General features: G+C 39.8%; 1 protein-coding gene across 5 annotated transcripts in view; it reads left to right on the top strand.

The window, feature by feature from the left end:
- rap1gds1 (RAP1, GTP-GDP dissociation stimulator 1) overlaps nucleotides 1–24,278 on the top strand; it is a 73,013-nt gene that overhangs the window by 4,371 nt on the left and 44,364 nt on the right. For 4 of the 5 annotated variants that reach the window (XM_061913855.1, XM_061913854.1, XM_061913853.1 and 1 more), the window contains exons 2-5: nucleotides 9,309–9,416; nucleotides 9,494–9,616; nucleotides 9,686–9,811; nucleotides 22,211–22,339. In XM_061913855.1, the coding sequence (XP_061769839.1) occupies nucleotides 9,309–9,416; nucleotides 9,494–9,616; nucleotides 9,686–9,811; nucleotides 22,211–22,339 (486 nt within the window). Of the gene's footprint in view, nucleotides 1–9,308; nucleotides 9,417–9,493; nucleotides 9,617–9,685; nucleotides 9,812–16,686; nucleotides 16,834–22,210; nucleotides 22,340–24,278 lie in introns of all 5 variants that reach the window. The other variant, XM_061913858.1, reaches the window with a different exon arrangement.

Raw genomic sequence — 24,278 nt, 5'->3', positions numbered from 1 at the left:
AGATTTATGTATATATAATTTGCAGTTTATTAACAATGCAGAAAATGTAAAACACAACTTGGCAACAATTTTTCAAGAACTAATAATTAATAACTATTTTTTACAAAGATGGTGAAAATGCACCAACACATTCATAGTTCTCTCTCTCTGTCTCTCTCAGAAAAGGTTTAGAAAAGCATAATCCTTCGGTTATGGTGAGAAGCCGCAAAATGTTTCACAAAGTCATCCATGTTGAGGGCACGTGCCCTCCTTGACTCAATACTGAGAGTTCCAAGGTGACTTAATCAGTCATCAGGCATTGTGGTTCTGAGATGAGTTTTAATCAGTTTTAAAGTAGAGAAGCTTCTCTCACAGGAAGCAGTGCTGACTGGAGTAACAACAGCAATTGTGTCAGACAAGGCTGAACTGGTCCCTCCTCTTTGCATCTGGAAATATCTGGAAAACAAATAGTCATGAAAACACAGTTAAGGGATTCAGAAGATTATTAGACAATAACTGCAGCTCACTAGCAAGTTTCAGGTAAGTAGACATACCACTGGGTCCTCTTGGATGAGCAAAAGTGCTGGAGACAGCTGGCTCTTGGTCTGGCTCTTGTTGCTTATCGACATCCTCATTAGAGTCAGTGGCCTCCGTGTCCTCATTTGATGGAACTACATTGTATAGTGTAATTAAAATAAAAATGCAAAAAACAACACTCATCAGTAACCAACATTTAAATATATCTAAATCAAAACATACTGAACTGAGCATGTGACTGTTTCTGTCTATGTCCTGACCTGGTGAAGATGGGCAGTGCTGTGTTGTGAGTTCTCTCTCCCGACTAGTCCCAGGAAGGGAGCTGCCATCTTTTCCTTCTGTGTCTAATGGAACTACATTGTATAAAAATTTAAATATTAGTGTAAGCAAAATTAACATACAACCACCATCAAAAACAACACACATCAGTAACCAACACTTCAAAATATCTAAAAATAAACTTAGGGGTTCCTACACATTTGAAATGTCCAGACCCTAATTCCCAGACTTCTCAGTAAAAAAAATAATCTAAAAAAGAATCCAATAATTTGTGACATTTGAGATGAGTATATCATGTGAATAGATTATGCAATTCATCATGGAAATCATTTGTTATCATTATTGAATTTGTATGCCATTAAGTCGCCAAATTATTTTCAGAAGATTGTAGATAGGTAGTGTATGCAAAATAATTAACCCACAAATCTTAAGATAACCCAGATAAGTATATATTTCCATACAATTGTTTCCATCTTCCATATTACTACAGACCTGGAAATGTAGAAATTCCAAACTTTCCATACTAGCGTAGGAACCCTGTAACTTAAAATTACTTAAGTGAGCATGTGACTGCTGCTATGCTCTGACCTGGTGATGATGGGCTGTGTGCATCACATTCTCTCTCCTCCTGACTCGTCCCAGGATGGGAGCTGCCAGGACTGCTGGCAGACCTGAATCCTGGCTGTCTGCCTCATCTTTTCCTGACCCTGACTTGCTTCTTTTTAAAAAGAGTTCATAAATCTTCTTCCCCTGCCTTTTCATTCTCAACTGACCCTATGAAAAAATAAGCCAGTCCTGTTAACGTTACTCCGGGCATCACTTACAATCACACAGTGTTATTAAATCTCCACTTCAAGCTTAAAACATGTCAGGGAAAATAAACCACTGTAGACTTAAGTTTAATATTTAGACTTTTCAGTTAGTTGGCAGCAGGCTAACTACCGTGTGAACGTTACGTTACAACAGAGCATGAAACAGCTAGCTGGCTGGCTGATTCTCCGCTAGGTTCATTCCTCTAGAATCATTGGAGAAACACGTAAATATAAATAGCGACACAAATGAATTAAACAAGACGTTAGCGGCTGTTGGAAGCAAGACGCCATGAGATGTAACGTTAACGTTTGCTTGATGCCGTGGCTCTCTGCTTGTAGAAAAAAAAAACTTCTATCTACAAAAGTTATTTTAAACAGTGACTCATTAGGACACCACCGTAAAACTTACTTTACGAAGAGCAGGTTATCCTTCTTTTTCTTTGTAACTTTGTTGATCTCCGGCTCTACGGTCTCCAGCAACGATAACCGACTCCAGTTCAAATCTTCCTCTTCTTCAGTGGCGATTCTTCTTCTTCTCCCCTAATGAACGTGGCTCTCAACGCTTTGTGGTACATAGCGCCAACTACTGTACAGGAGGGACTTAGCAGTCAATAGGGTTCACTGATTTAAAAATGCAACTGGCTCCTTCCGACAAGACGTGCGGTGCCGCGATATGTCAATCATCTGGGGTGGCACCTGGGGGGTCCAATCAGATTTCAGGGGGGTCCAGTGCTACCCCGGCCTCCCCTCTAGCTCCGCCCCTGGATATACCCAGACCAAAAACACTGGATTGACCGTGATGTTCGGTCCAAGCTATATGCCCGTTCCACTGCATTTGTCTCAGGCAACGCTGAGGACTACAAAAAGGCCAGATATGACCTGTGTAGATCTATCAGCGAGGCCAAGGAACAATACAGACAAAAGCTGGAGGGATTCTACTCCACCACAGTCTCCCAGCGCATGTGGCAAGGCCTGCAACACATCACAGACTACAAGCAGGGGAGCAAGGGGGGTCACAAACAGCCAACGCTCACTGCCAGATGAGCTGAATGAGTTCTACTTCTGCTTCGAGGTCCTCAACACCAACCAACAAAGAGGGGTTCTGACCACGGAGCGCACGCGGGACCCACCACTCACTGTGATAACAGCAGAGGTACGTACAGTTCTGAGGAGAACAAACCCACGGAAGGCAGCCGGCCCAGACAACATCCCTGGCCAGGCCCTCAGGGTGTGTTCATCAGAGCTGGCTAACGTACTTGCTGACATATACAACTTGTTACTAGCACAAGCTGTTGTGCCCCCCTGCTTCAAGACCACCACCATCGTGCTCCTGCTAAAGAAAAACACTGACCTGTCTGAATGACTATCGCCCTGTTGCACTCACCCCATAGTGATGAAGTGCTTCGAGAGGATAGTTATGTCAAACATCAAGAAAACCATCCCAGACACACTGGACCCTCTACAGTTTGCCTACCGGCCGAACCGGTCCACTGAGGATGCAGTCAACACCGTCATCCACACCACCCTCACCTACTTAGAGGGCAAGGACACCTATGCAAGGCTATTATTCATCGACTACAGCTCTGTTTTTAACATGGTCATCCCACAAATAATCACTGCTAAACTCCTCACTGTTGGTCTGACACCAACTCTCTGTGACTGGTCCTGAACTTTCTCCCAAACCGGCCCCAGTCAGTCAGAATCGACAACCAGACATCAGGCACAAAGGTTCTAAGCATAGGGACCCCACAAGGCTGCGTGCTGAGCCCCCTACTGTACACCCTCTTCACACACGACTGTGTGGCCTCCCAAAACAACACCAGTATCATCAAGTTTGCAGATGATACTACGGTCGTCGGAATGATCACCGGGGGAGCTGAGGCAGCGTACAGAAGGGAGGTAGCGGAACTGGTGGCCTGGTGTCAGGATAATAATCTCTCCTTGAACACAGACAAGACCAAGGAGATGATTATTGACCCACGGAAAAGGAGTGCACAGTACACACCTTTGTACATAGGGGAGACGAAGGTGGACAGGGTGAAAACCTTTAAATTCCTTGGGACCAGCATCAGCAAGGACCTCACATGGGATCACAACACCCAACAAGTAATAAAGAAAGCCCATCAGCGACTGTACTTCCTAAGAAGGCTGAGAAAATTTGGTATGCCACCCAAAATTCTCAGCAACTTCTATAGAAGTACGGTTGAGAGTGTCCTTACCAGCTCAATCACGGTCTGGTATGGAAACTGCACTGCTAAGGACAGGAAGGCACTCCAGCATGTGATTAAAACTGCTTAGTACATATTAGAAGCAGCCTTCCCCTCATTACAGGACAAGTACTCTACCAGGGCTACCAGGAGACCACACCACATCATAAAGATTAGTGCACACCCCAGCACAGTCTCTTCAGCCTCCTACCATCAGGAAGACGATACAGGCGCCTGAAATCCAGGACTACCAGACTGACAAACAGTTTCTACCCACAGTCCATCAGGCTTGTGAATGCTAGCCCCCCCCCCGTTTTTACTTTTGTCTACCTTGACCACCCCCGAACTGTGAACCATCACTGTAGACACTTCACCTTTGATCACCAAAGACACTTTAGCTGCTGCTGTGACCAAAGGTCACCTTCATATTTATACTATTGACTGTCAATCAGAATGTGCAATAATGTTATGTTTCTTACTGTGCCTTGTATATACATTTTTATTTTTATTTTTTATTTTTATGTAAGTACCGTGTGACTTGTTGAAGGGTGGACTAGCAAAGTAAGACTTTCATTGTACGGCAAACTGTCTGTTTAACTGTGCATATGACAATAAACAATCTTGAATCTTAAATATGTATATATATATATATATATATATATATATATATATATATATATATATATATATATATATATATATATATATATATATATACGTATATGTGTATATATTACGGGTGTAAAGGTAGGTGTATTTGTATTGAACCCTTTTCGGTTCGGCACGTGGGCGTACCGAACGAGTTTGGAAGTCTTCACAAGCTGCGCTGCTTTCTGCCTCTGCTCTGTCTCAGCAGCAAACATTTGTACCACCCACACAACCATCTTATTGGTTACATACAAAGCCAATCAGCAGTGCGTATTTACAGCGATGTAACAGCCAATCAGCAGTGCGTATTCAGAGCGCATGGAGTCACTGCTTCAGCGTCGAGCAGATATTCGTTTAGCAGGGGAGCAACGGACTCTCCCCAAAATATACTAAACACTTCCAAGTCAACTACTTTCTAAACATTACTATGAGCCCGTTGATTTTCTAGAAACATAAACTGCAGCTCAGCTCGCTCGCAGTTCTGGCTTGAGGTCAAGGCTAATTAGCTTTTAGCGTAACGTTAACTCATTTTGCTGTGTGTGTGTGTGTGTGTGTGTGTGTGCGTGTGTGCGCACGCGCGTGTGTGCGTGTGTGTGTTCGGGGCAGCAAAGCCCTGTCTGTCTGTTATTTCATTGAACTCCATGTTGTTCAGGGATGAAGTCTCTCCTTTTGCTGTTGTACTATTTTTTCAGCTATAGTAACATTAATCATTAGTAATGTAGAAGTGTAGTTTTGAATGGCAGGGTCCATGATATCACATGTTAATAAAAATATAACATTTACATAATAAAAAACAACTACAGGCTTCCTAAATGCTGTAAAAAATTAAGCCTGATGAGTTGACTTGAAACTGTTAAATGTTGCACTTTTTATATGTAGAAGAAAGGTTTTTTCATTTTATTTAATCAAAGCAACAACTTGAGGCAGTTTAATGTGGATTAACGTGGACAGAATTATCATAGTGTTCCCAATGTTAAAAGGATAAAGCCAATGTTTACAAATTTAGTAAATAAATAACCCAAAAATGTATATTTTTTTTGTTTTCTTACCGTATCGAAAATGAACCGAACCGTGACCTCTAGGGACGTCCCGATCCAGGTTTTTCCACTTCCGATCCGATACAGATATTGTTTTTGCACTTCCGATCCGATACCGATACTGGCCAGTACTGGCCTATCCGAGCATGTATTAAAGTTTAAAGTTATTTAGCTTACTTAGTTGTCAGATTAATGCTGGGAATTATTTTATTACTCTTGATAACAACTAGCCAGCTGAATTAGGTGAGTTTGAATAATACACAATAGTTGGTATTCAAGGATAAACACAAAATATCAAAAATTATACATGACAAACAGAAATGGCATCATTAAACAGTAAAAAAAGTGAACAGTATAAAGTGCAAATAATGCTGTAAACATTATTAAAAAAAGCAAAACCCACAAACAACCTGAGTGGGATAAAATGTCTATAACTCAGCATCAATACTTGCTCTTGAACAAGTATAAACTTAAAAAAAAAATTATATATATATCTACACACTCCCTTCAATTTTTTGCCCCAGTCAGGGGGGGCAAACTATTGAAGTCCAAGCATAATGGGGAGATTCTTTCTAACAAAGACGAGCACTTCAAGATGCTCAGGTGTCAGCCTGCTCCTGTGTTCATCTATGATGAGTGCTAAAAAGCCTCTCACTCTAAAGAGTAATTAAAATGTCTTACAACTTTACCACCACGCTTGACTTTATTGTGGCATGTTTTACATTCCACATCTTCATCTTTTTCGTTTTGTGAAGTGTGAATTAGTAAAGTGAATTATATTTATATAGCGCTTTTCTCAAAGTTACTCAAAGCGCTTTACATAGTGAAACCCAATATCTAATTTTTACATTTAAACCAGTGTGGGTGCCATTGGGAGCAGGTGGGTAAAGTGTCTTGCCCAAGGACACAACGGCAGTGACTAGGATGGCAGAAGCCGGGATTGAACCTGCAACTTTCAAGTTGCTGGCACGGCCGCTCTACCAACCGAGCTGTACCGCCCGTTTTGTAGGGTAAAATAATCCCACACAGCTGACATTTTTACCTAACTTTTAATTCACACGGCCGTCTGAACGGTTAGAACACAGACTAGTGGATGTTTTGAAGGTGTGCTGGAAAATACGGAACGGAGTGTAGGGAGCAGCAGAAGAGTGGAATGTAATACTTAAATCGGTGCGTTGGAAAACACGGACTTTCCCGATTCAAAACGATTCTGTATTCATTAGATACATAGGATTTTAGCAGGATCTACCCCAGTCTGCTGACATGCTAGCAGAGTAGTAGATTTAAAAAAAAAAAAAGGTTTTATAATTGTAAAGGACAATGTTTTATCAACTGATTGCAATAATGTAAATTAGTTTTAACTATTAAACGAACCAAAAATATGACTTATTTTATGTTTGTGAAAACATTGGACACAGTGTGTTGTCAAGCTTATGAGATGCGATGCAAGTTTAAGCCACTGTGACACTATTTTTCTTTTTTAAATTTTTTTATAAATGTCTAATGATAATGTCAATGAGGGATTTTTAATCACTGCTATGCTGAAATTATAACTAATATTGATACTGTAGTTGATAATATTAATTTTTGTTTCATTACTTTTGGTTTGTTCTGTGTCGTGTTTGTGTCTACTCTCAATTGCTCTGTTTTTTGCAGTTCTGAGTGTTGCTGGGTCAGGTTTGGTTTTGGAATTGGATTGCATTGTTATGGTATTGCTGTGTATTAGTTTGTTGGATTGATCAAAGAAAAAAAAAAGGGAATCGATTCTGAATCGCACAACGTGAGAATCGCAATTCGTATTCGAATCGATTTTTTCCCAAACCCCTAATGTATGCATATATATATTTATATATATATATATATATATATATATATATATATATATATATATGTATATATATGTATATGTATATATATATATATATATATATATATATATAAATAAATAAATGGGTTGTACTTGTATAGCGCTTTTCTACCTTCAAGGTACTCAAAGCGCTTTGACACTACTTCCACATTTACCCATTCACACACACATTCACACACTGATGGAGGGAGCTGCCATGCAAGGCGCCAACCAGCACCCATCAGGAGCAAGGGTGAAGTGTCTTGCTCAGGACACAACGGACGTGACGAGGTTGGTACTAGGTGGGATTTGAACCCGGGACCCTCGGGTTGCACACGGCCACTCTCCCACTGCGCCACACCGTCCCTATATGTATATATATATATATGTGTATATAAATGTATATATATGTCTTGATTGGATTATCCAGAGAATAGTGCTCGATACCGGGGTAGAGCGCAATATGTAGGTGTGGGAAAAAATCACAATACTACTTCATCTCTACAGAACTGTTTCATGAGGGGTTCTCTCAATGAAGTAGTCTTGTGATTTTTTCCCACACCTACATATATGTATATATATATATATATGTATGTATATATATGTATGTATATATATGTATGTGTATATATATGCATGTATATATATGTATGTATATATATGTATATATATGTATGTATATATGTATGTATATATGTATATATATGTATGTATATATATGTATATATATATATATATATATATATGTATATATGTGTATATATATATATATATATATATGTGTGTGTGTATATATATATATATATATATATATATATATATATATATATATATATATATATATATATATATATATATATATATATGTATATGTGTGTGTGTGTGTGTGTGTGTGTGTGTGATAGTTTGTGAAGCCCCCCACAAACTATCACAGCTAAAATCATTGTCCCCCTCATAATCTCCTATGTGAAACAACAATTATTCTTAAAATTGTTATAGATTAGCCAGGCTAACAGGAACACAAATCAGTGCTATGTTTACTACTTTAAATAAAGGGCTCTTCACCATGTTGCATGCGTGCGCATTCAATGGTTTGGAAATGTGAACGGCGAAATAAAAAGATCGTATATAACAGAAAATCCCAATTGGCATTTTCACCTTCTGTGTGAAGATAGCCTTAAACTTTGAACACAGTTTGAACAACCACTTTTTTATTATGATATTTAAGTTTTAGCTTAGCTAGAATTTGCTATTTATTGTTGCATTGTATTTATTCATTATTTCTACTGCATTAATTGTTTTATATGGTTTGCGCAACACATTGGAACACCTAGGCTCTGAAGGGTTTAAATATGTCATACTAGTAGTTAGACTTGACTAAAAATACATCAAGTACTTGTATTTAATAGTTACCCTAAAAGTAATGCATAGATTACGCACAGTATACTTTATATTAAGTGTAAAAGTATGCATTATTCTTTTTTGTAATATGCCCTCCATCAATTACTGAAATAAAAGTAAAAACAAATATACGGTATGTTTTCTATCAAATAACAAAAACATTTATTAAATACAGTTTTTTGTTCTCATTATTCCACAAAAATATTTTATAAATGTATCCATAGATAATAAGTACAATATCTGATAAAATATGTTTGGCAGCGTTTGTTAGTGCTTAAAACTCCATCTTCAGCTTTAAAGAGTTTACCTCTGCATCCGCCACATTTCTTTATCGACGGTATCGTGCATTTATTCCTTCAACTGGAGACAGTAACAGGCGTTTATCGGATTTGGATGTTTTTAAGAGATGACAAATTGTATTACGGATAAGTCTATTTTTTGTCAAATTTTCACCCCCCCAAAAGAAGTCAAAATAATAATATTTTTGGTAAAATATAATGCCAGTGACCTTTGATCTCCAGCGTCAGCTTTACAAATGTTTTCCTTTTTTTTGGTGTTCCAGACAATCTCAGTGACGCCCTGGAGAAGCTGAAACTTGCATCGACGGACAGCACAACAGACAGCGTGGAGAGCTGCCTGGACTGCCTGCTGAAAGCGCTCGTCAACAATAGTTTGTTTTTTAAACTATGTTTTGCTGCACTTACAAATGCTAACCTCAACATTAATTATAACCGGTGTTCCTTACAGACACCGAGGCTAGCGCAAAGATTCAGGAAATGGGCGTCCTTCCAATGCTGCCCACTATGCTAACCCCGCAGTCAACTTGCACCCCAAAAGTTGCTAACATAATTGCAGAGATGGCAAAAAACGGTAACAGTTCTATAGTTAACATTTAAATTTATAACAAGAACTTTTAACTGTATCCCTTTTTTTTCATAGAGTTCATGCGCAGTGCCTGCGTTGAAGCTGGCCTCATCCCGCCTCTCATTCAGCTGCTAAACTCAACCGATCAAGAAGTTCTACTGCAGACAGGACGAGCTCTAGGCAACATCTGTTACGATAGTCGTAAGTAGTATTCGCTATTGGTGCGAAAACATTGATCCTTAACGGGCACATGTCTAATTTAGATTGCATGTTTTTCACTACCTGACGGGTTACCAGCATAGTGTGCTTTGTGTGAGTGACGTTTGCGTGCTAATTGTTTGACTTTTTTTGTGCGCAAAATGCAGGTCACAATTTTATTCGTAATGTAATCAAATTTTGTGGGATTGTCATGCCATGTCCACACGAACTCAAATAATTTAAAGAATGCAAATAAAATTTCCATCTACACATTTCCACAGAAAAACTTTTGTTGTCATGCACATTTTGTCCAACCAGATGCCTTAAAAAGGTACCACAGCTGACTTGACCGGGCATTACAAAGCCTCAATTAGATAGGTAGATTGATAGATAGATAAATATTTAATTGATACCAATAGATATTCTTTCTGCTGAGTTCTAGGCTTGCTGCACCACCGGGGCCCCCTTTATTAACTGCAGAGTCATTAGCAGGGGACCACCGATCATTGATGTATTGCTCCTTAGCCCAGAGCATCTCTTGATGGCGGGGCATTGAAGGAGGACATCTCCCCAACACTGCGTGCAGCTAACTGTCTTCAGGAGTTTTCTGATCCATACGTCCTACGTCTCCCCTCCCAGGTTCAGAAGCTTGCCTTCCCTGCCTCTTCTGATATTTGCATGGCTCCCTTGTGCAGTTTGGCTCTCCGTAGCCTCAGGTCTTTTAGCAGCTGTGTCGTTCACTCTCCAACAAAGCCTCGCCCCCACCTGTGTAGAGGTTCACGTTCCATCCCACTTTCCCTACACTCCACAACTTGGTCAGCATATTTCACCCTCCTTTTGGTCCCGCAGTGGTCACAGGTTTGGTTTGTCACAAGCCCCTGATCGAGGTTGCAAGGGGTGAGTAGAATGTCATAGGTTGCCTTGTGAGGAAACTTTGTCGTGCCTGTGGTAGTTCCCTCAGGTTGGCCCAGCTGACCTTTGCCATGGCTTACTGCATATCATGTATTGCTCCTGCTCTATTGTGATGTTTTCCGCAACAAGGTCCTTCCTCTCCTTTTTGTCTGCTCGGGACCCAAGGCTGTGTGGCTCATCCCTTCCGAGGCTTGCCCACCCAGTTTGGACCCTGCCCCCTCCCTCATAGTGTTGGAGTTTGCTTACTTTTTTGTGGACCGCTTTCTCAGCGCTCCATTTCCTCACCGTCGAGCATGCAGATTCTTCAATGCCTTGTTGGAAGAGTACCTGAGTTCCCTGACAGCGCCTGTACCAAACCGTCATAGATTTCAGGGGTAGCTGGAGAAAGTTCTATCCGTACAGAACTGCTGATAAAAACATTGCACAAACTTTGTTTCCATATTATTTGGGAAATTGTGTTAGATGTAAATATAAACGGAATACAATGATTTTCAAATACTTTTCAACCCATATTCAATTGAATGCACTACAAAGACAAGATATTTGATGTTCAAACTCATAAACTTTATTTTTTTTTGCAAATAATAATTAACTTAGAATTTCATGGCTGCAACACGTGCCAAAGTAGTTGGGAAAGGACATGTACACCACTGTGTTACATCACCTTTTCTTTTAACAACACTCAATAAACGTTTGTGAACTGAAGAAAAACTAATTGTTGAAGCTTTGAAAGTGGAATTCTTTCCCATTCTCGTTTTATGTAGAGCTTCAGTCTTTCAACAGTCCGGGGTCTCCGCTGTCATATTTTACGCTTCATAATGCGCCACACATTTTCGATGGGAGACCTGTCTGGACTGCAGGCGGGCCAGGATAATACTCACACTCTTTTACTACGATGCCACGCCGTTGTAACACGTGGCTTGGCATTGTCTTGCTGAAATAAGCAGGGGCGTCCATGATAACGTTGCTTGGATGACAACATATGTTGCTCCAAAACTTGTATGGACCTTTCAGCATTAATGGTGCCTTCACAGATGTGTATGTTACCCATGCCTTGGGCAGTAATAAACCTCCCTACCTTCACAGATGCTGGCTTTTGAACATTGCGTCTATAACAATCCGAAAGGTTATTTTCCTTTTTGTTCTGGAGGACACCACGTCCTCTGTTTCCAAATACAATTTGAAATGTGGACTCGTCAGACCACAGAACACCTTTCCACTTTGCATCAGTCCATCTTAGGTGAGCCAAGCCGGCGGCGTTTCAGGGTATTGTTGATAAATGGGTTTGGCTTTGCATAGTAGAGTTTTAACTTGCACTTACAGATGTAGCGACCAACTGTAGTTACTGACAGTGGTTTTATAGTGTTCCTGAGCCCATGTGGTGATATCCTTTACACACTGATGTCGGTTTTTGATGCAGTACCGCCTGAGGGGTCAAAGGTCCGTAATATCCTCGCTTACGTGCTGTGATTTCTCCAGATTCTCTGAACTTTTTGATGATTTTACGGACCATAGATGGTAAAATCCCAAAATTCCTTGCAATAGCTCGTTGAGAAATGTTTTTTTAAAACTGTTCGACAATTTGCTTACAAAGTAGTGACCCTCGCCCCATCCTTGTTTGTGAATTACTTAGCATTTCATGGAAGCTGCTTACATACCCAATCATGGCACCCAACGACTCCCAATTAGCCTGCACACCTGTGGGATGTTCCATATAAGTGTTTGATGAGAATTCCTCAACTTTAACCATGTTTATTGTCACCTTTCCCAACTTCTTTGTCACGTGTTGCTGGCATCAAATTCTAAAGTTAATGATTATTTGCAAAAAAAAAAGTTTATCAGTTTGAACATCAAATATGTTGTCTTTGTAGCATATTCAACTGAATATGGGTTGAAAATGATTTGCAAATAATTGTATTCCGTTTATATTTACATCTAACACAATTTCCCAACTCATATGGAAACAGGGTTTGTAGAAGCCCAAGCCAATTGTTGATGGTGGAGTTGGCTTATTTACTTTCTGGGTGGCTGGCTCGACTCTTAGTCATAGTCCTGCTGAAATCCATTAATAGATGGTTTTTCTCATCTTCTTGTCTGAGAGGCAGAATGTGTATTGCTGTCCCTGACTTCTGTTAGGCTGGTCCTTGATGCGGGGTATTTTTTTCTGCTAATGGTGAAATGGCCCTTTCATTATGCTCCCTTCCCTTTTCGCAAGGGAATATTCCTTGACTTCTTCGGTTTGATTTCCATCCTTGCCCTGGCGATCAGCATGTCCAGTCTCTTCAGGAGCCCATACATGCATGGTGCAGTTCGCAGCCATTAGGTGACGTCGTCTATATAGCTTCTCGGTTGGGGAAACCTGCAGCCTCTTTACCTGCCTTGCTCCGATCAGGATGACTTCAAAAGCCGCGAGAGAATGGGTGAAAAAGAATACGATCCCCACTTCCAGGAGTTGCCAATCAGTGATGAACTTTTGCATTACAAAGAAATGTGCGTTGCCTCAAAGTAGAACATAACCATTGCCTTGATGTTGTCTGGTATGAAAATAAGTTCAATGTCAACACGATGGGAGGCAGGCGCTATGACAATCAAATCGTATTTTTCCTGCGGTTTATTGACAGCTGGTGCTCAATTACTTTTTAATCAGTCCAGGTCAACCCTTCTTCCATTCTGCCTTTTGTAGGGTTTTTGGGCTGTTGTTTTGCTTTTTTTCCCCATAGTATAATTGGGTGTCTCCCCTAAGGGACATGTACGATAGATATATATACAAAAAATGCCTAAAGACAAAAAAGAAGTATAAAAAAATGCACATTAAATGCACAAATAAAAATAGATGAAAGGGAAAGAAAGAAAACTAAATTGGACTGGACTCTTCTCACATTATTACCCGTATCTGCTCCGCATCCATTGTACCAGTCATCTTCGGTGTGTTCCCTACATCTGTGGTGCCTTCCAAGGTTTCTCGTTTTTTCTTGCCTTGATGTGGGATCCATTTGGTTAAGTTTTTTTCTTGGGATCTGAGCTGAGGATGTTGTTGTGGCTTTTGCAGCCCATTGAGACATTTGTGATTAAGGGCTACATAAATCAACTTTGATTGATTGATTGATTTAATTTTCAAGACATCAGACTAGAGTCCGAGTCAAGTCTTGAGTTACTAATGTCAAAGTCTGAGTCGAGTCGCAAGTCTCTGATGATAGTGTCAAGTTGAATCTAAAGTCATTAAAATTTTGACTCGAGTCCATGCGTCTGGTTATTAGACTCGATGGGAGGGAAGGCTAGGAAAATGTAATAGTTAGACAGAGAGATTTAATGAGGACATGGATTTGATATTTTAGAAAGTTTCTTATCCTTGGTGATTGGATTTGGGGGCAGGAATATGGATATCATTGGTGATAGCTAGGTGATTGGAAATGTAGAGGTTTTGACTCGGGATTTCCTATATTGGCTTTTTGAGTCATATGCCCATATTGCCGACCACTTCATTTCCGAGACCCATATCAACCAATACTGGATACTGTATGCAACAGCTTTTACCTCAAACTATTGTCAGGTGACAATAGTAAAATGAACACATTATTCCTATTAAGTCATTATAAGGCATTACTGTAATGCCACTGGGTACAGTTCACAAATAAAAATAAACACTGCACCGCAAATTACAAAAAACACTTTTTTACATTTTGTCTTAGTCATTAAAAAACATTAACAATAGTCAAGTAAAATAACATGATCAACTATCAACAAGTAAGACATGTTAGTCTTTGAATACATTCACTAAAAAGGAAGTAAATGATAATGTTGATAGCTATACAATTTGTAAAGCTGTATCCATGTAGAAACAAACATTTGTATAAGAATAATTTAAAGTACAGTATGAATGTATGAAAAATACAGTATGAGACTACCGTATGTACTAACATAGTCATCAACATTTTTTATTTCTTTCTTTCACACAGGAAGTGAACTAAATTTAAACATGTGAATGTTATGGTGTGAATGAAGGATATAAGCTTTGCTTCTTCCTTTTCTTTTTTAGACATGTTGATTTGTGCAAATGTAACCGGTAGTTCATGAGATAACTTACTTAAGCACGTCTGAAACAAATACATCATATGATACAATTATGAACAGAAATCTCACAATTTAGCATGTTTACGTCTTTGTGCATTACTGGTAATATTTTCTCTTCAGGTGTTTCGATTTTGTTCTGTCTTCGACACAATAAATGTGTAACGTGACGCAGGAGAAACACCTTCTCCGATGCTGTCATTAATAGAAATTGATTTTCTACTTTTGCCTCATCGTAGTTTCCTCTTGTTTCCATTTTAACTGAGTAAAGCTTAGTAATTTATTTTTATCGCAGTTGGTCGCTTTTTATTTTGCTGCATAAATGTTGCGTGCAACTGAGGTGTGCTGAGTGTGATTGGAAGTACAGTATAAAAGGAAAACACTTTATTCACCCCTCACATAACGAGCGCTTTCCATTCATAGGAAACATTGTATTGCTATAATCTAAAGGACCAACTGGGACACAATTTCAGTCCATAGACATACTAGCAGCAAGCTTGTTGCTCTCTGAAGCCCAATTGATGTCATTCTCGGCAGAAAAGCTGATACTGTTATGACCAGATATCACATTTTTAGGCCAATATCAGCATCCCCAATTTGACTGTATAGTTGATGGAGGGTGAAACCAGAGGAGCAGACAAGACCCAGGATGTGTTTGTGGGGACATTTATTTGCTAAATTAAGTTCAATGATTGTACGAGTTAGAGAAAATCCAAGTAGGTTTGTTGATGACTTTGTTATGGTTATGCACTTTCACTTGTATTTTTAAACTCTTACTGAACCTTTTTCACCTACTAGCCGCATCAAAAGCAAATTGCTGATAGCACACCTGCACTCCACTAGTGTGGGGAGAGTTCCCTGTAAGGCTGCAGCACTTTTTTGTGCACAAAACAAAGGTCACTGATTTGTTTAGATTGTGTTTAAATATTGTGTGTTGCTATTACTACTTTGGATCACAACACAGGCCCAAAATGCTATCTCTGCAAGTTATAGTAAGTTCCGCTATATTTTTGTGTGCGGAACACAGGCCAAAGTTTTATTCGGATTGAGTTCACATTTAGTTAGATTATAACTCAACATAGGCCCAAAGTTTTATCTCTGTCTTCAATTTGTTGGATGTCCATCAGGTTTCATTTGAGCATTCATTCATCCATCCATTTTCTACTGCTTGCCCCCTTTGGGCTTGCGGGGGGGGCAGGAGTCTATGTCAGCTGCATTCGCGCCGAAGGCGGAGTACACCCTGGACAAGTCGCCATCTAATCGCAGGGCCAACACAGAGAGACAGACAACATTCACACTCACACTCACATTCACACACTAGGGCCAATTTAGTGTTGCCAATCAACCTATACCCAGGTGCATGTTTTTGGCTGAGGGAGGAAGCCGGAGTACCCGGAGGGAACCCACGCAGTCATGGGGAGAACATGCAAACTTCACACAGAAAGATCCCGAGCCCGGGATTGAACTCAGGACTACTCAGGACCTTCGTATTGTTAGGCACATGCCCTACACCCAGTTCATAATTAAAGTCCGATTAAACTGCTGCTTGGTTCTGGATGTTTTAAATCCCAGCGGTCCTGCAGAATCCTCTAGAATGTGACATTTGTTTGAGCTAGGCTCAAACAAGCTCATGTGGTTTATTTCAACCTATTTTATGGGTACTTTTCAACAATTTAATTTCTTCTTTTAGTGCAACATCAAAGGCTTTCTTACTTGTTTTTCAAGATTACAGAGTTTTAAACGCATTACTCCAGTTTTCTATTGCATGTTAAAATAGTATTACTATTACTAGTTTTACATGTATTACTTTTAAAAATGTTATGGTTATTTTCCCATATTATTATTTTCCCTCCTTTTGTTTGTGCTTGATTTGTGTCCCGGCCTCTTTTGTTTTGCAGATGAGGGCAGGATCGCGGTTGACCTGGCAGGAGGGGCTCAAATAGTAGCTGAACACATTAAAACCCTCTCCCAAAATACCGAAGTGGCAAACGAGAAGCTCTTGACAGTCTTTTGTGGCATGCTGACGAACTATAGCAATGATAACGGTAATAATGGCCGTCATTTAATATGATGGAACTAATCAGCGGGTTATTCTCTCCTTATACACTCCAAAACTTTGCATCATTTCACAAACAAAAGAGTGTTTTTTGTGCTGTTTTTTGCCATGCTTCGCCATTCTCCAACTTTCCTTTTGATTGAATTGTCGCCTTACAATTAGGTATTTTTTTGTATAGCAAATGAAGCATTTAGCCTGTATTTAGTCTCAACTTATTATAATTTGATGTACAAATAATAAATGCTTGATAGTGTATGCAGTGAAGCTTTGATGTCACAGTATTAAACACGTATACATGTCTTTATTAATGTTTAAGTATTAAAATTATAATATTTGAAGTCAAATGCCGATGATGTCACACAATTGTCTTTAAAAAAAATTGGTTTAAGTTATTTTTTACATGCTAAATAATGGTAATTTTATGATTATATTTTCAAAAATATAGTTTTGTAAAAAGTTGTCTATTTTTAAAACAAAATCAACTCAACTCTTTTAAGTAATAATAGATGAGTTGTCATTCATAGAGTCTGTTACAATTATACAAACCCTGTTTTCGTATGAGTTGGGAAATTGTGTTAGATGTAAATATAACGGAATACAATGATTTGCAAATCATTTTCAACCCATATTCAATTGATTGTGCTACAAAGACAACATATTTTATGTTAAACTGATAAACTTTTTTTTTTTGCAAATAATCATTAACTTTAGAATTTGATGCCAGCAACACGTGACAAAGAAGTTGGGAAAGGTGGCAATAAATACTGATAAAGTTGAGGATTGCTCATCAAACACTTATTTTGAACATCCCACAGGTGTGCAGGCTAATTGGGAACAGGTGGGTTCCATGATAGGGTATAAAAACAGCTTCCCACAAAATGCTCAGTCTTTCACAAGAAAGGATGGGGCGAGGTACACCCCTTTGTCCAAAACTGAGTGAACAAATAGTCAAACAGTTTAAGAACAACGTTTCTCAAAGTGCAATTGCAGGAAATTTAGGGATTTCAACATCTACGGTCAATAATATTATCAAAAGGTTCAGAGAGTCTAGAAAAATCACTCCACGTTAGTGGCATGGCCGGAAACCAACATTGAATGACCGTGACCTTCGATCCCTCAGACAAAAACCGACATCAATCTCTAAAGGATATCACCACATGGGCTCAGGAACACTTCAGAAAACCACTGTCACTAAATACAGTTTGTCGCTACATCTGTCAGTTCAAGTTAAAGCTCTACTATGCGAAGCGAAATCCATTTATCAACAACATCCAGAAACGCCGCCGGCTTGTCTGGGCCCGAGATCATCTAAGATTGACTGATAAAAAGTGGAAAAGTGTTCTGTGGTCTGACGAGTCCACATTTCAAATTGTTTTTGCAAACCATCCAGACTCTTATCGATGTAAAGTTCAAAAGCCAGCATCTGTGATGGTATGGGGGTGCATTACTGCCCAAGGCATGGGTAACTTACACATCTGTGAAGGCAACATTAATGCTGAAAGATACATACAGGTTTTGGAACAACATATGCTGCCATCTTAGCGCCATCTTTTTCATGGACGCCCCTGCTTATTTCAGCAAGACAATAACAAGCCACATTCAGCACGTGTTACAACAGCGTGGCTTCGTAAAAAAAGAGTGCGGGTACTTTCCTGGTCCGCCTGCTGTCCAGACCTGTCTCCTATCGAAAATGTGTGGCGCATTATGAAGCATAAAATACGACAGCGGAGACCCCGGACTGTTGAACGACTGAAGCTCTATATACAACAAGAATGGAAAAGAATTCCACTTTCAAAGCCTCAACAATTAGTTTCTTCAGTTCTCAAACGTTTATTGAGTGTTGTTAAAAAAAAAAGGTGATGTAACACAGTGGTGAACATGCCCTTTCCCAACTACTTTGGCACGTGTTGCAGCCATGAAATTCTAAGTGAATCATTATTTGCAAAAAAAAACAAAGTTTATGAGTTTGAACATCAAATATCTTATCTTTGTAGTGCATTCAATTGATTATGGGTTGAAAAGGATTTGCAAATCATTGTATTCCGTTTATATTTACATCCAACACAATTTCCCAACTCATATGGAAACAGGGTTTGTATAAATGTTTTGTTAAATAAAACCGTGACCGATAACCGCACTTTGATAAACTCACGCACTGGTGACACAGCTCATTTTAACTAGCGCTAGCTTGCTACCACTAGTTTGCTTGGGCCAGTTTGCTAGCGCTAGTTTACTAGTGCTAGTTTGCTGGCTAGATTACATGCTAAGATGAATACAAGAGACTTTAAAGGGGAACTGCACTTTTTTTGGGGAATTTAGCAATGTTTTACAATCATTATCAAAGACATTACGATGGATGGATTTTTTTTTAAATACATTCTAAATATTTAAATAAATGTAAACAAATTGCTTACATCGGAGCCAATGAGAGGTCTTTTATTCCGCCTATAAAATTCAACGAATAACCATTCTAAAAGCGCCAACAATACTCTATTGACATTTGGTGACTTGAATTATAACAAATATTAGTGATATTGTTATCACAAGCACTAACACAGACAAACTATTTATAACGGCGACATGATCACAACCCTGCGTTCCTATGTTTACATCATCGAGTAGTCTGCTGTTTCCTCGCTTCCCTCCTCGGAAGTTTATTTTAAATCATAAATCATGCCCCTCACCTAGAGAGTAGATGACTGAGGATATAATCTGACAAGTTGGTACGTTTTGACAGCCATTTAGGATCTGGAACTGGCGAGAACGACACTAAAAGATGCTTAGTCCCCCCACACTCGACCCCGTTGCTTTGCGAGGATTATGAGTCATTTTTCATCTAAATGAGAATAAATGAACATCCTAGCAATCGGCTTCCTAATAACAGCAGACATTGTAAGTGATGTTTTATTATGTTTGTTGACTTTCAAAGTCTGCTGTGAGTAATAATCTGTGATGAAGAAAATAAAGCAAACATTCTGATGCGTTTTTTAAATGAATGCGCCGTATATGCTTAAAACTATTAAAATACTTAAATGTTATTATGAATGTTACTACATTACATATATATTTATATCATATATATAAAACCCTAATGGAGGAGTTTGGTAGTTTTTGGGGGGGGCTTTATAGGCAGAATTGAGCGGCTCCCAGTGTAAGCAGACTTTTCATTGCATTTATTTAATATTTAGAATGCATTTAACAAATAAATAACATCCATCGTCATGTCTCTCCATCCATCCCATCCATCCATTTTCTACCGCTTATTCCCTTCGGGGTCGCGGGGGGCGCTGGTGCCTATCTCAGTTACAATCGGGCGGAAGGCGGGGCACAACCTGGACAAGTCGCCACCTCATCGCAGGGCCAACACAGATAGACAGACAACACTAGGGCCAATTTAGTGTTGCCAATCAACCTATCCCCAGGTGCATGTCTTTGGAAGTGGGAGGAAGCCGGAGTACATGGAGGGAACCCATGCATTCACGGGGAGAACATGCAAACTCCACACAGAAAGATCAAGAAAGATTGAACTAAGGTCTACTGGACCTTCGTATTGTGAGGCTGACGCACTAACCCCTCTGCCAAAAAATGCAGTTCCTCTTTAGCACCTTTCCCCATTACACACACATTGCTGTCTGAGCGACTAAGATAATCATTTGTGCACATTGAACCTAGAGGCTGTACTCTCTTTGCACAGAGTAATAACTGTCAAGAGGCTCGGAACTGATGGAATTGACGTCAATACCTAAAACTTTTGCGAATCAAAATGAAAACACACAAACATATAAATTACGGCTTTGACAGTAAAGTGCCCCTCAAGACGCCGGAACAATATTTAATGTTTCTTCTGCGAAGGAAAGAACAGTAAATAGTGAACGTATTCACAGCGCTTCACTTTTTCCACATTTTGTTATGTTACAGCCTTTTTCCAAAATGGAATACATTTATTTTTGTTCTCAAAATTTTACACAAAATACCGCATAATGACAATGTGAAACATTTTTTTGTTTTGTATTAATTTTGCAAATATATCACAAATAAAAAAATCACATGAACATAAGTATTTACATCCTTTGCTCAATACTTTGTTGATACACCTTTGGCAGCAATTACAGTCTCAAGTCTTTTTGACTAGGATGCCACAAGCTTGGCACATGTATCTTTAGGCAGATTCCTCTTTCCAGCACCTCTCAAACTCCATCAGATTAGATGGGAAGTGTTGGTTTTAATCCAGGATGTCTCTGTACATTGATGTATTCGTTCCTCTTGGTCTAGTCAGGGAGGTGACCAAAGAACTTTGGCGAGAATGCCAGGCGTCATGCTTGGAGGAAACCAGGCAACCCTGATCACCAGGCAATACCATCCCTACAGTGAAGCATGGTGGTGGCAGCATCATGCTGTAGGGGTGTTTTTTCTGCGGCAGGAACTAAGCGACTAGATAGGATAGAGGGAAAGATGAATTCAGCAATGTACAGAGACATCCTGGATGAAAACCAACACTTCCCATCCAACCTGATGGAGCTTGAGAGGTTCTGCAAAGAGTAATGGGCTAAGTGTGCCAAGCTTGTGACATCGTATTAAAAAAGACAAAGTATTGAGCAAAGGCTGTGAATACTGATTTATGTACAGTTTCCAGTTTTGGAATAAGGCTGTAACATAACAAAATGTTGAAACAGTGAAGCGCTGTTAATAATTTCCGGATGCACTGTACTTTGAGTGTTTGTTTATTGGTTAAAATATTTCAATGTGTCTATATTTGCATTTCGTTGAGCACTTTCACCAATATTATGATGATAATGATGTAATAATTATGGTGCTATAAAACTTAATATTACATTATATTGTTAAATCCCTTTTGTTAAAAACTTTTCATATGATATAAATACTGTGTATTTATATTTTCCTATTTAGACGATTAAATTATGTTTTAAATGGCTTCCTTTTCGATATGATCGACCTCTGAACCAATTTTGACTTGTGCCCCTTCGTTTGTGGGAAAAATGTATTATTTAGGCATTAGGCTGTGTTTTTCTTGGTGGTTTTTATTTGACTACAGAATGTTTTCCCTTCCTTTCCAGGTGCTTCTAATATCTTACTGGCAATGACATGCTTATGCTTATTATATGTTAATGTTTCACAACAAGAAAACTAGTCCCTCTACGTATTGCTGTTGACTTTCCATCTCTCCCTGGTGGTGTAATTGTACAAGCAGATGGCATGGGTTCGATTCCCAACCAGGGGTGCATCAGGAATGGCGTTTAGCAAAAAATCTAAGCGTGTAAATTGTCTCATTGTACCGACCCATGACAAGGGAAAAAAAGCAGAAAGTTGGTAGAAAAATAATTTGTGTATTCTTTTTTTGTCTTCAGATTCCTTACAAGGTCAGCTAATCAGCATGGGTGTCATTCCCACTCTGGTCAAGCTCCTGGGCGTCCATTCTCACAACACTGCTCTGACCGAAATGTGTCTCATCGCCTTTGGGAACTTAGCTGAGCTAGGTGAGTAGTTAATAATTATTATTTCTATTGTTTTCTATTTTTATTATACAAGGTGGGCTTCACGGTGACAGAAGGGTTAGTGCGTCTGCCTCACAATACGAAGGTCCTAAATAGTCTGGGGTTCAATCCCGGGCTCGGGATCTTTCTGTGTGGAGTTTGCATGTTCTCCCCGTGAATGCGTGGGTTCCCTCCGGGTACTCCGGCTTCCTCCCACTTCCAAAGACATGCACCTGGGGATAGGTTGATTGGCAACACTAAATTGGCCCTAGTGTGTGAATGTGAGTGTGAATATTGTCTGTCTATCCGTGTTGGCCCTGCGATGAGGGGGCGACTTGTCCAGGGTGTACGCAGCCTTCCGCCTGATTGTAGCTGAGATAGGCACCAGCGCCCCCCGCGACCCCAAAGGGAATAAGCGGTAGAAATTAGATGGATGGTTGATACAAGGTGGCAGATATTATACAATACTTACATACAGTAGGCAAAGTAAGTATTTGATCCCTTGCTGATTTCGTACATTTAGCCACTTACAAAGATATGAACAGTGCAAGAAGGCTATGGTAGGTTTATTGTAACCAAGAGATATACGATGTAGCAAGTAAAATCTAAACTAGATAACATCAGATACATCTTATATATACATTTATACTTGATCACCTTCAGCAGCTCCATGCAAGACTGACCTGGTGGGGCAAGTATAATTGTGAGAAAGGTGAGGAACTATCCCAGAATGACAAGGGATGAGCTGGTTAATCATCTCAGAAAAGTTGGGAACAGAGTCACCAAGAAAAGCATCAATAGTAACACACTTTTCCGTAATTGGCTGACTTCCTGCAAGGTCCACCTGCTAAAGAAGGCTTGAGAGATTGTGATACGCTCACATGAGACCAAAATGGAGCTCTTTGGCATGAGTTGACTCAGAGAAATGCTGAATGAGTCCAAAAACAGCATTCCCACTGTCAAACATGGAGGAAACTTTCCGCTATGGGGTTGTTTATTTGTTTGCAGCACTAATAAACGTCTGACTTCTGTGCTTCCCATTAAGGTTTCATCCACTCAGTACAAAGTGATGTTTTGCATTGGGATTTCCCTCAATAGGATACAATATAATCAGTGGTGTGCCGCCATGGCCAGCATGCTGGCCTAACATAACCAGAAATCATGATCATAATTAAAGATAAAACTATTTTTTATTTTCTTTCCTTAAATATCTAAGTGTTCATATTCTCTTTGTGTCATATTATGCTCATTCCAGTGCTGTTGTTTTTAGTTTTATTTTGTATCCAATCAGGATTCAGCTAGCTTATGTTGCCAGGCTGTACGAAATCTGCTAGAGGCCTTCAGAATCAACAATGCGGGCGTACTTGCACTGTAAGCGATCGGGGACATACAGCGATAGACAATTGCGTTCGGGTGGCATCCTGACCAGATGCCCGAACCACCTCATCTGGCTCCTGTCGATGTGGAGGAGCAGCGGCTTTACTTTGAATTACTCCCGGATGACAGAGCTTCTCACCCTATCTCTAAGGGAGAGCCCTGCCACACGGCGGAGGAAACTCATTTCGGCTGTTTGTACCCGTGATCTTATCCTTTTGGTCATGACCCAAAGCTCATGACCATAGGTGAGGATTGGAACGTAGATCGACCGGTAAATTGAGAGCTTTGCCTCCCGGCTCAGCTCCTTCTTCATCGCAACGGATCGGTACAACGTCCGCATTACTGAAGACACTGCACCGATCCGCCTGTCGATCTCAAGATCCCCTCTTCGTTCACTCGTGAACAAGACTCCTAGGTACTTGAACTCCTCCACTTGGGGCAGGGTCTCCTCCCCAACCCGGAGATGTCATTCCACCCTTTTCCGGGCGAGAACCATGGACTCGGACTTGGAGGTGCTGATTCTCATCCCAGTCGCTTCACACTCGGCTGCGAACCGATCCAGTGA

Source organism: Nerophis ophidion, linkage group LG10 (assembly GCF_033978795.1).
Source record: "Nerophis ophidion isolate RoL-2023_Sa linkage group LG10, RoL_Noph_v1.0, whole genome shotgun sequence".
Lineage (NCBI taxonomy): Eukaryota > Metazoa > Chordata > Actinopteri > Syngnathiformes > Syngnathidae > Nerophis > Nerophis ophidion.
The sequence above is the reverse complement of the archived record's forward strand: the minus strand, read 5'-3'. Positions and strand labels throughout refer to the sequence as shown.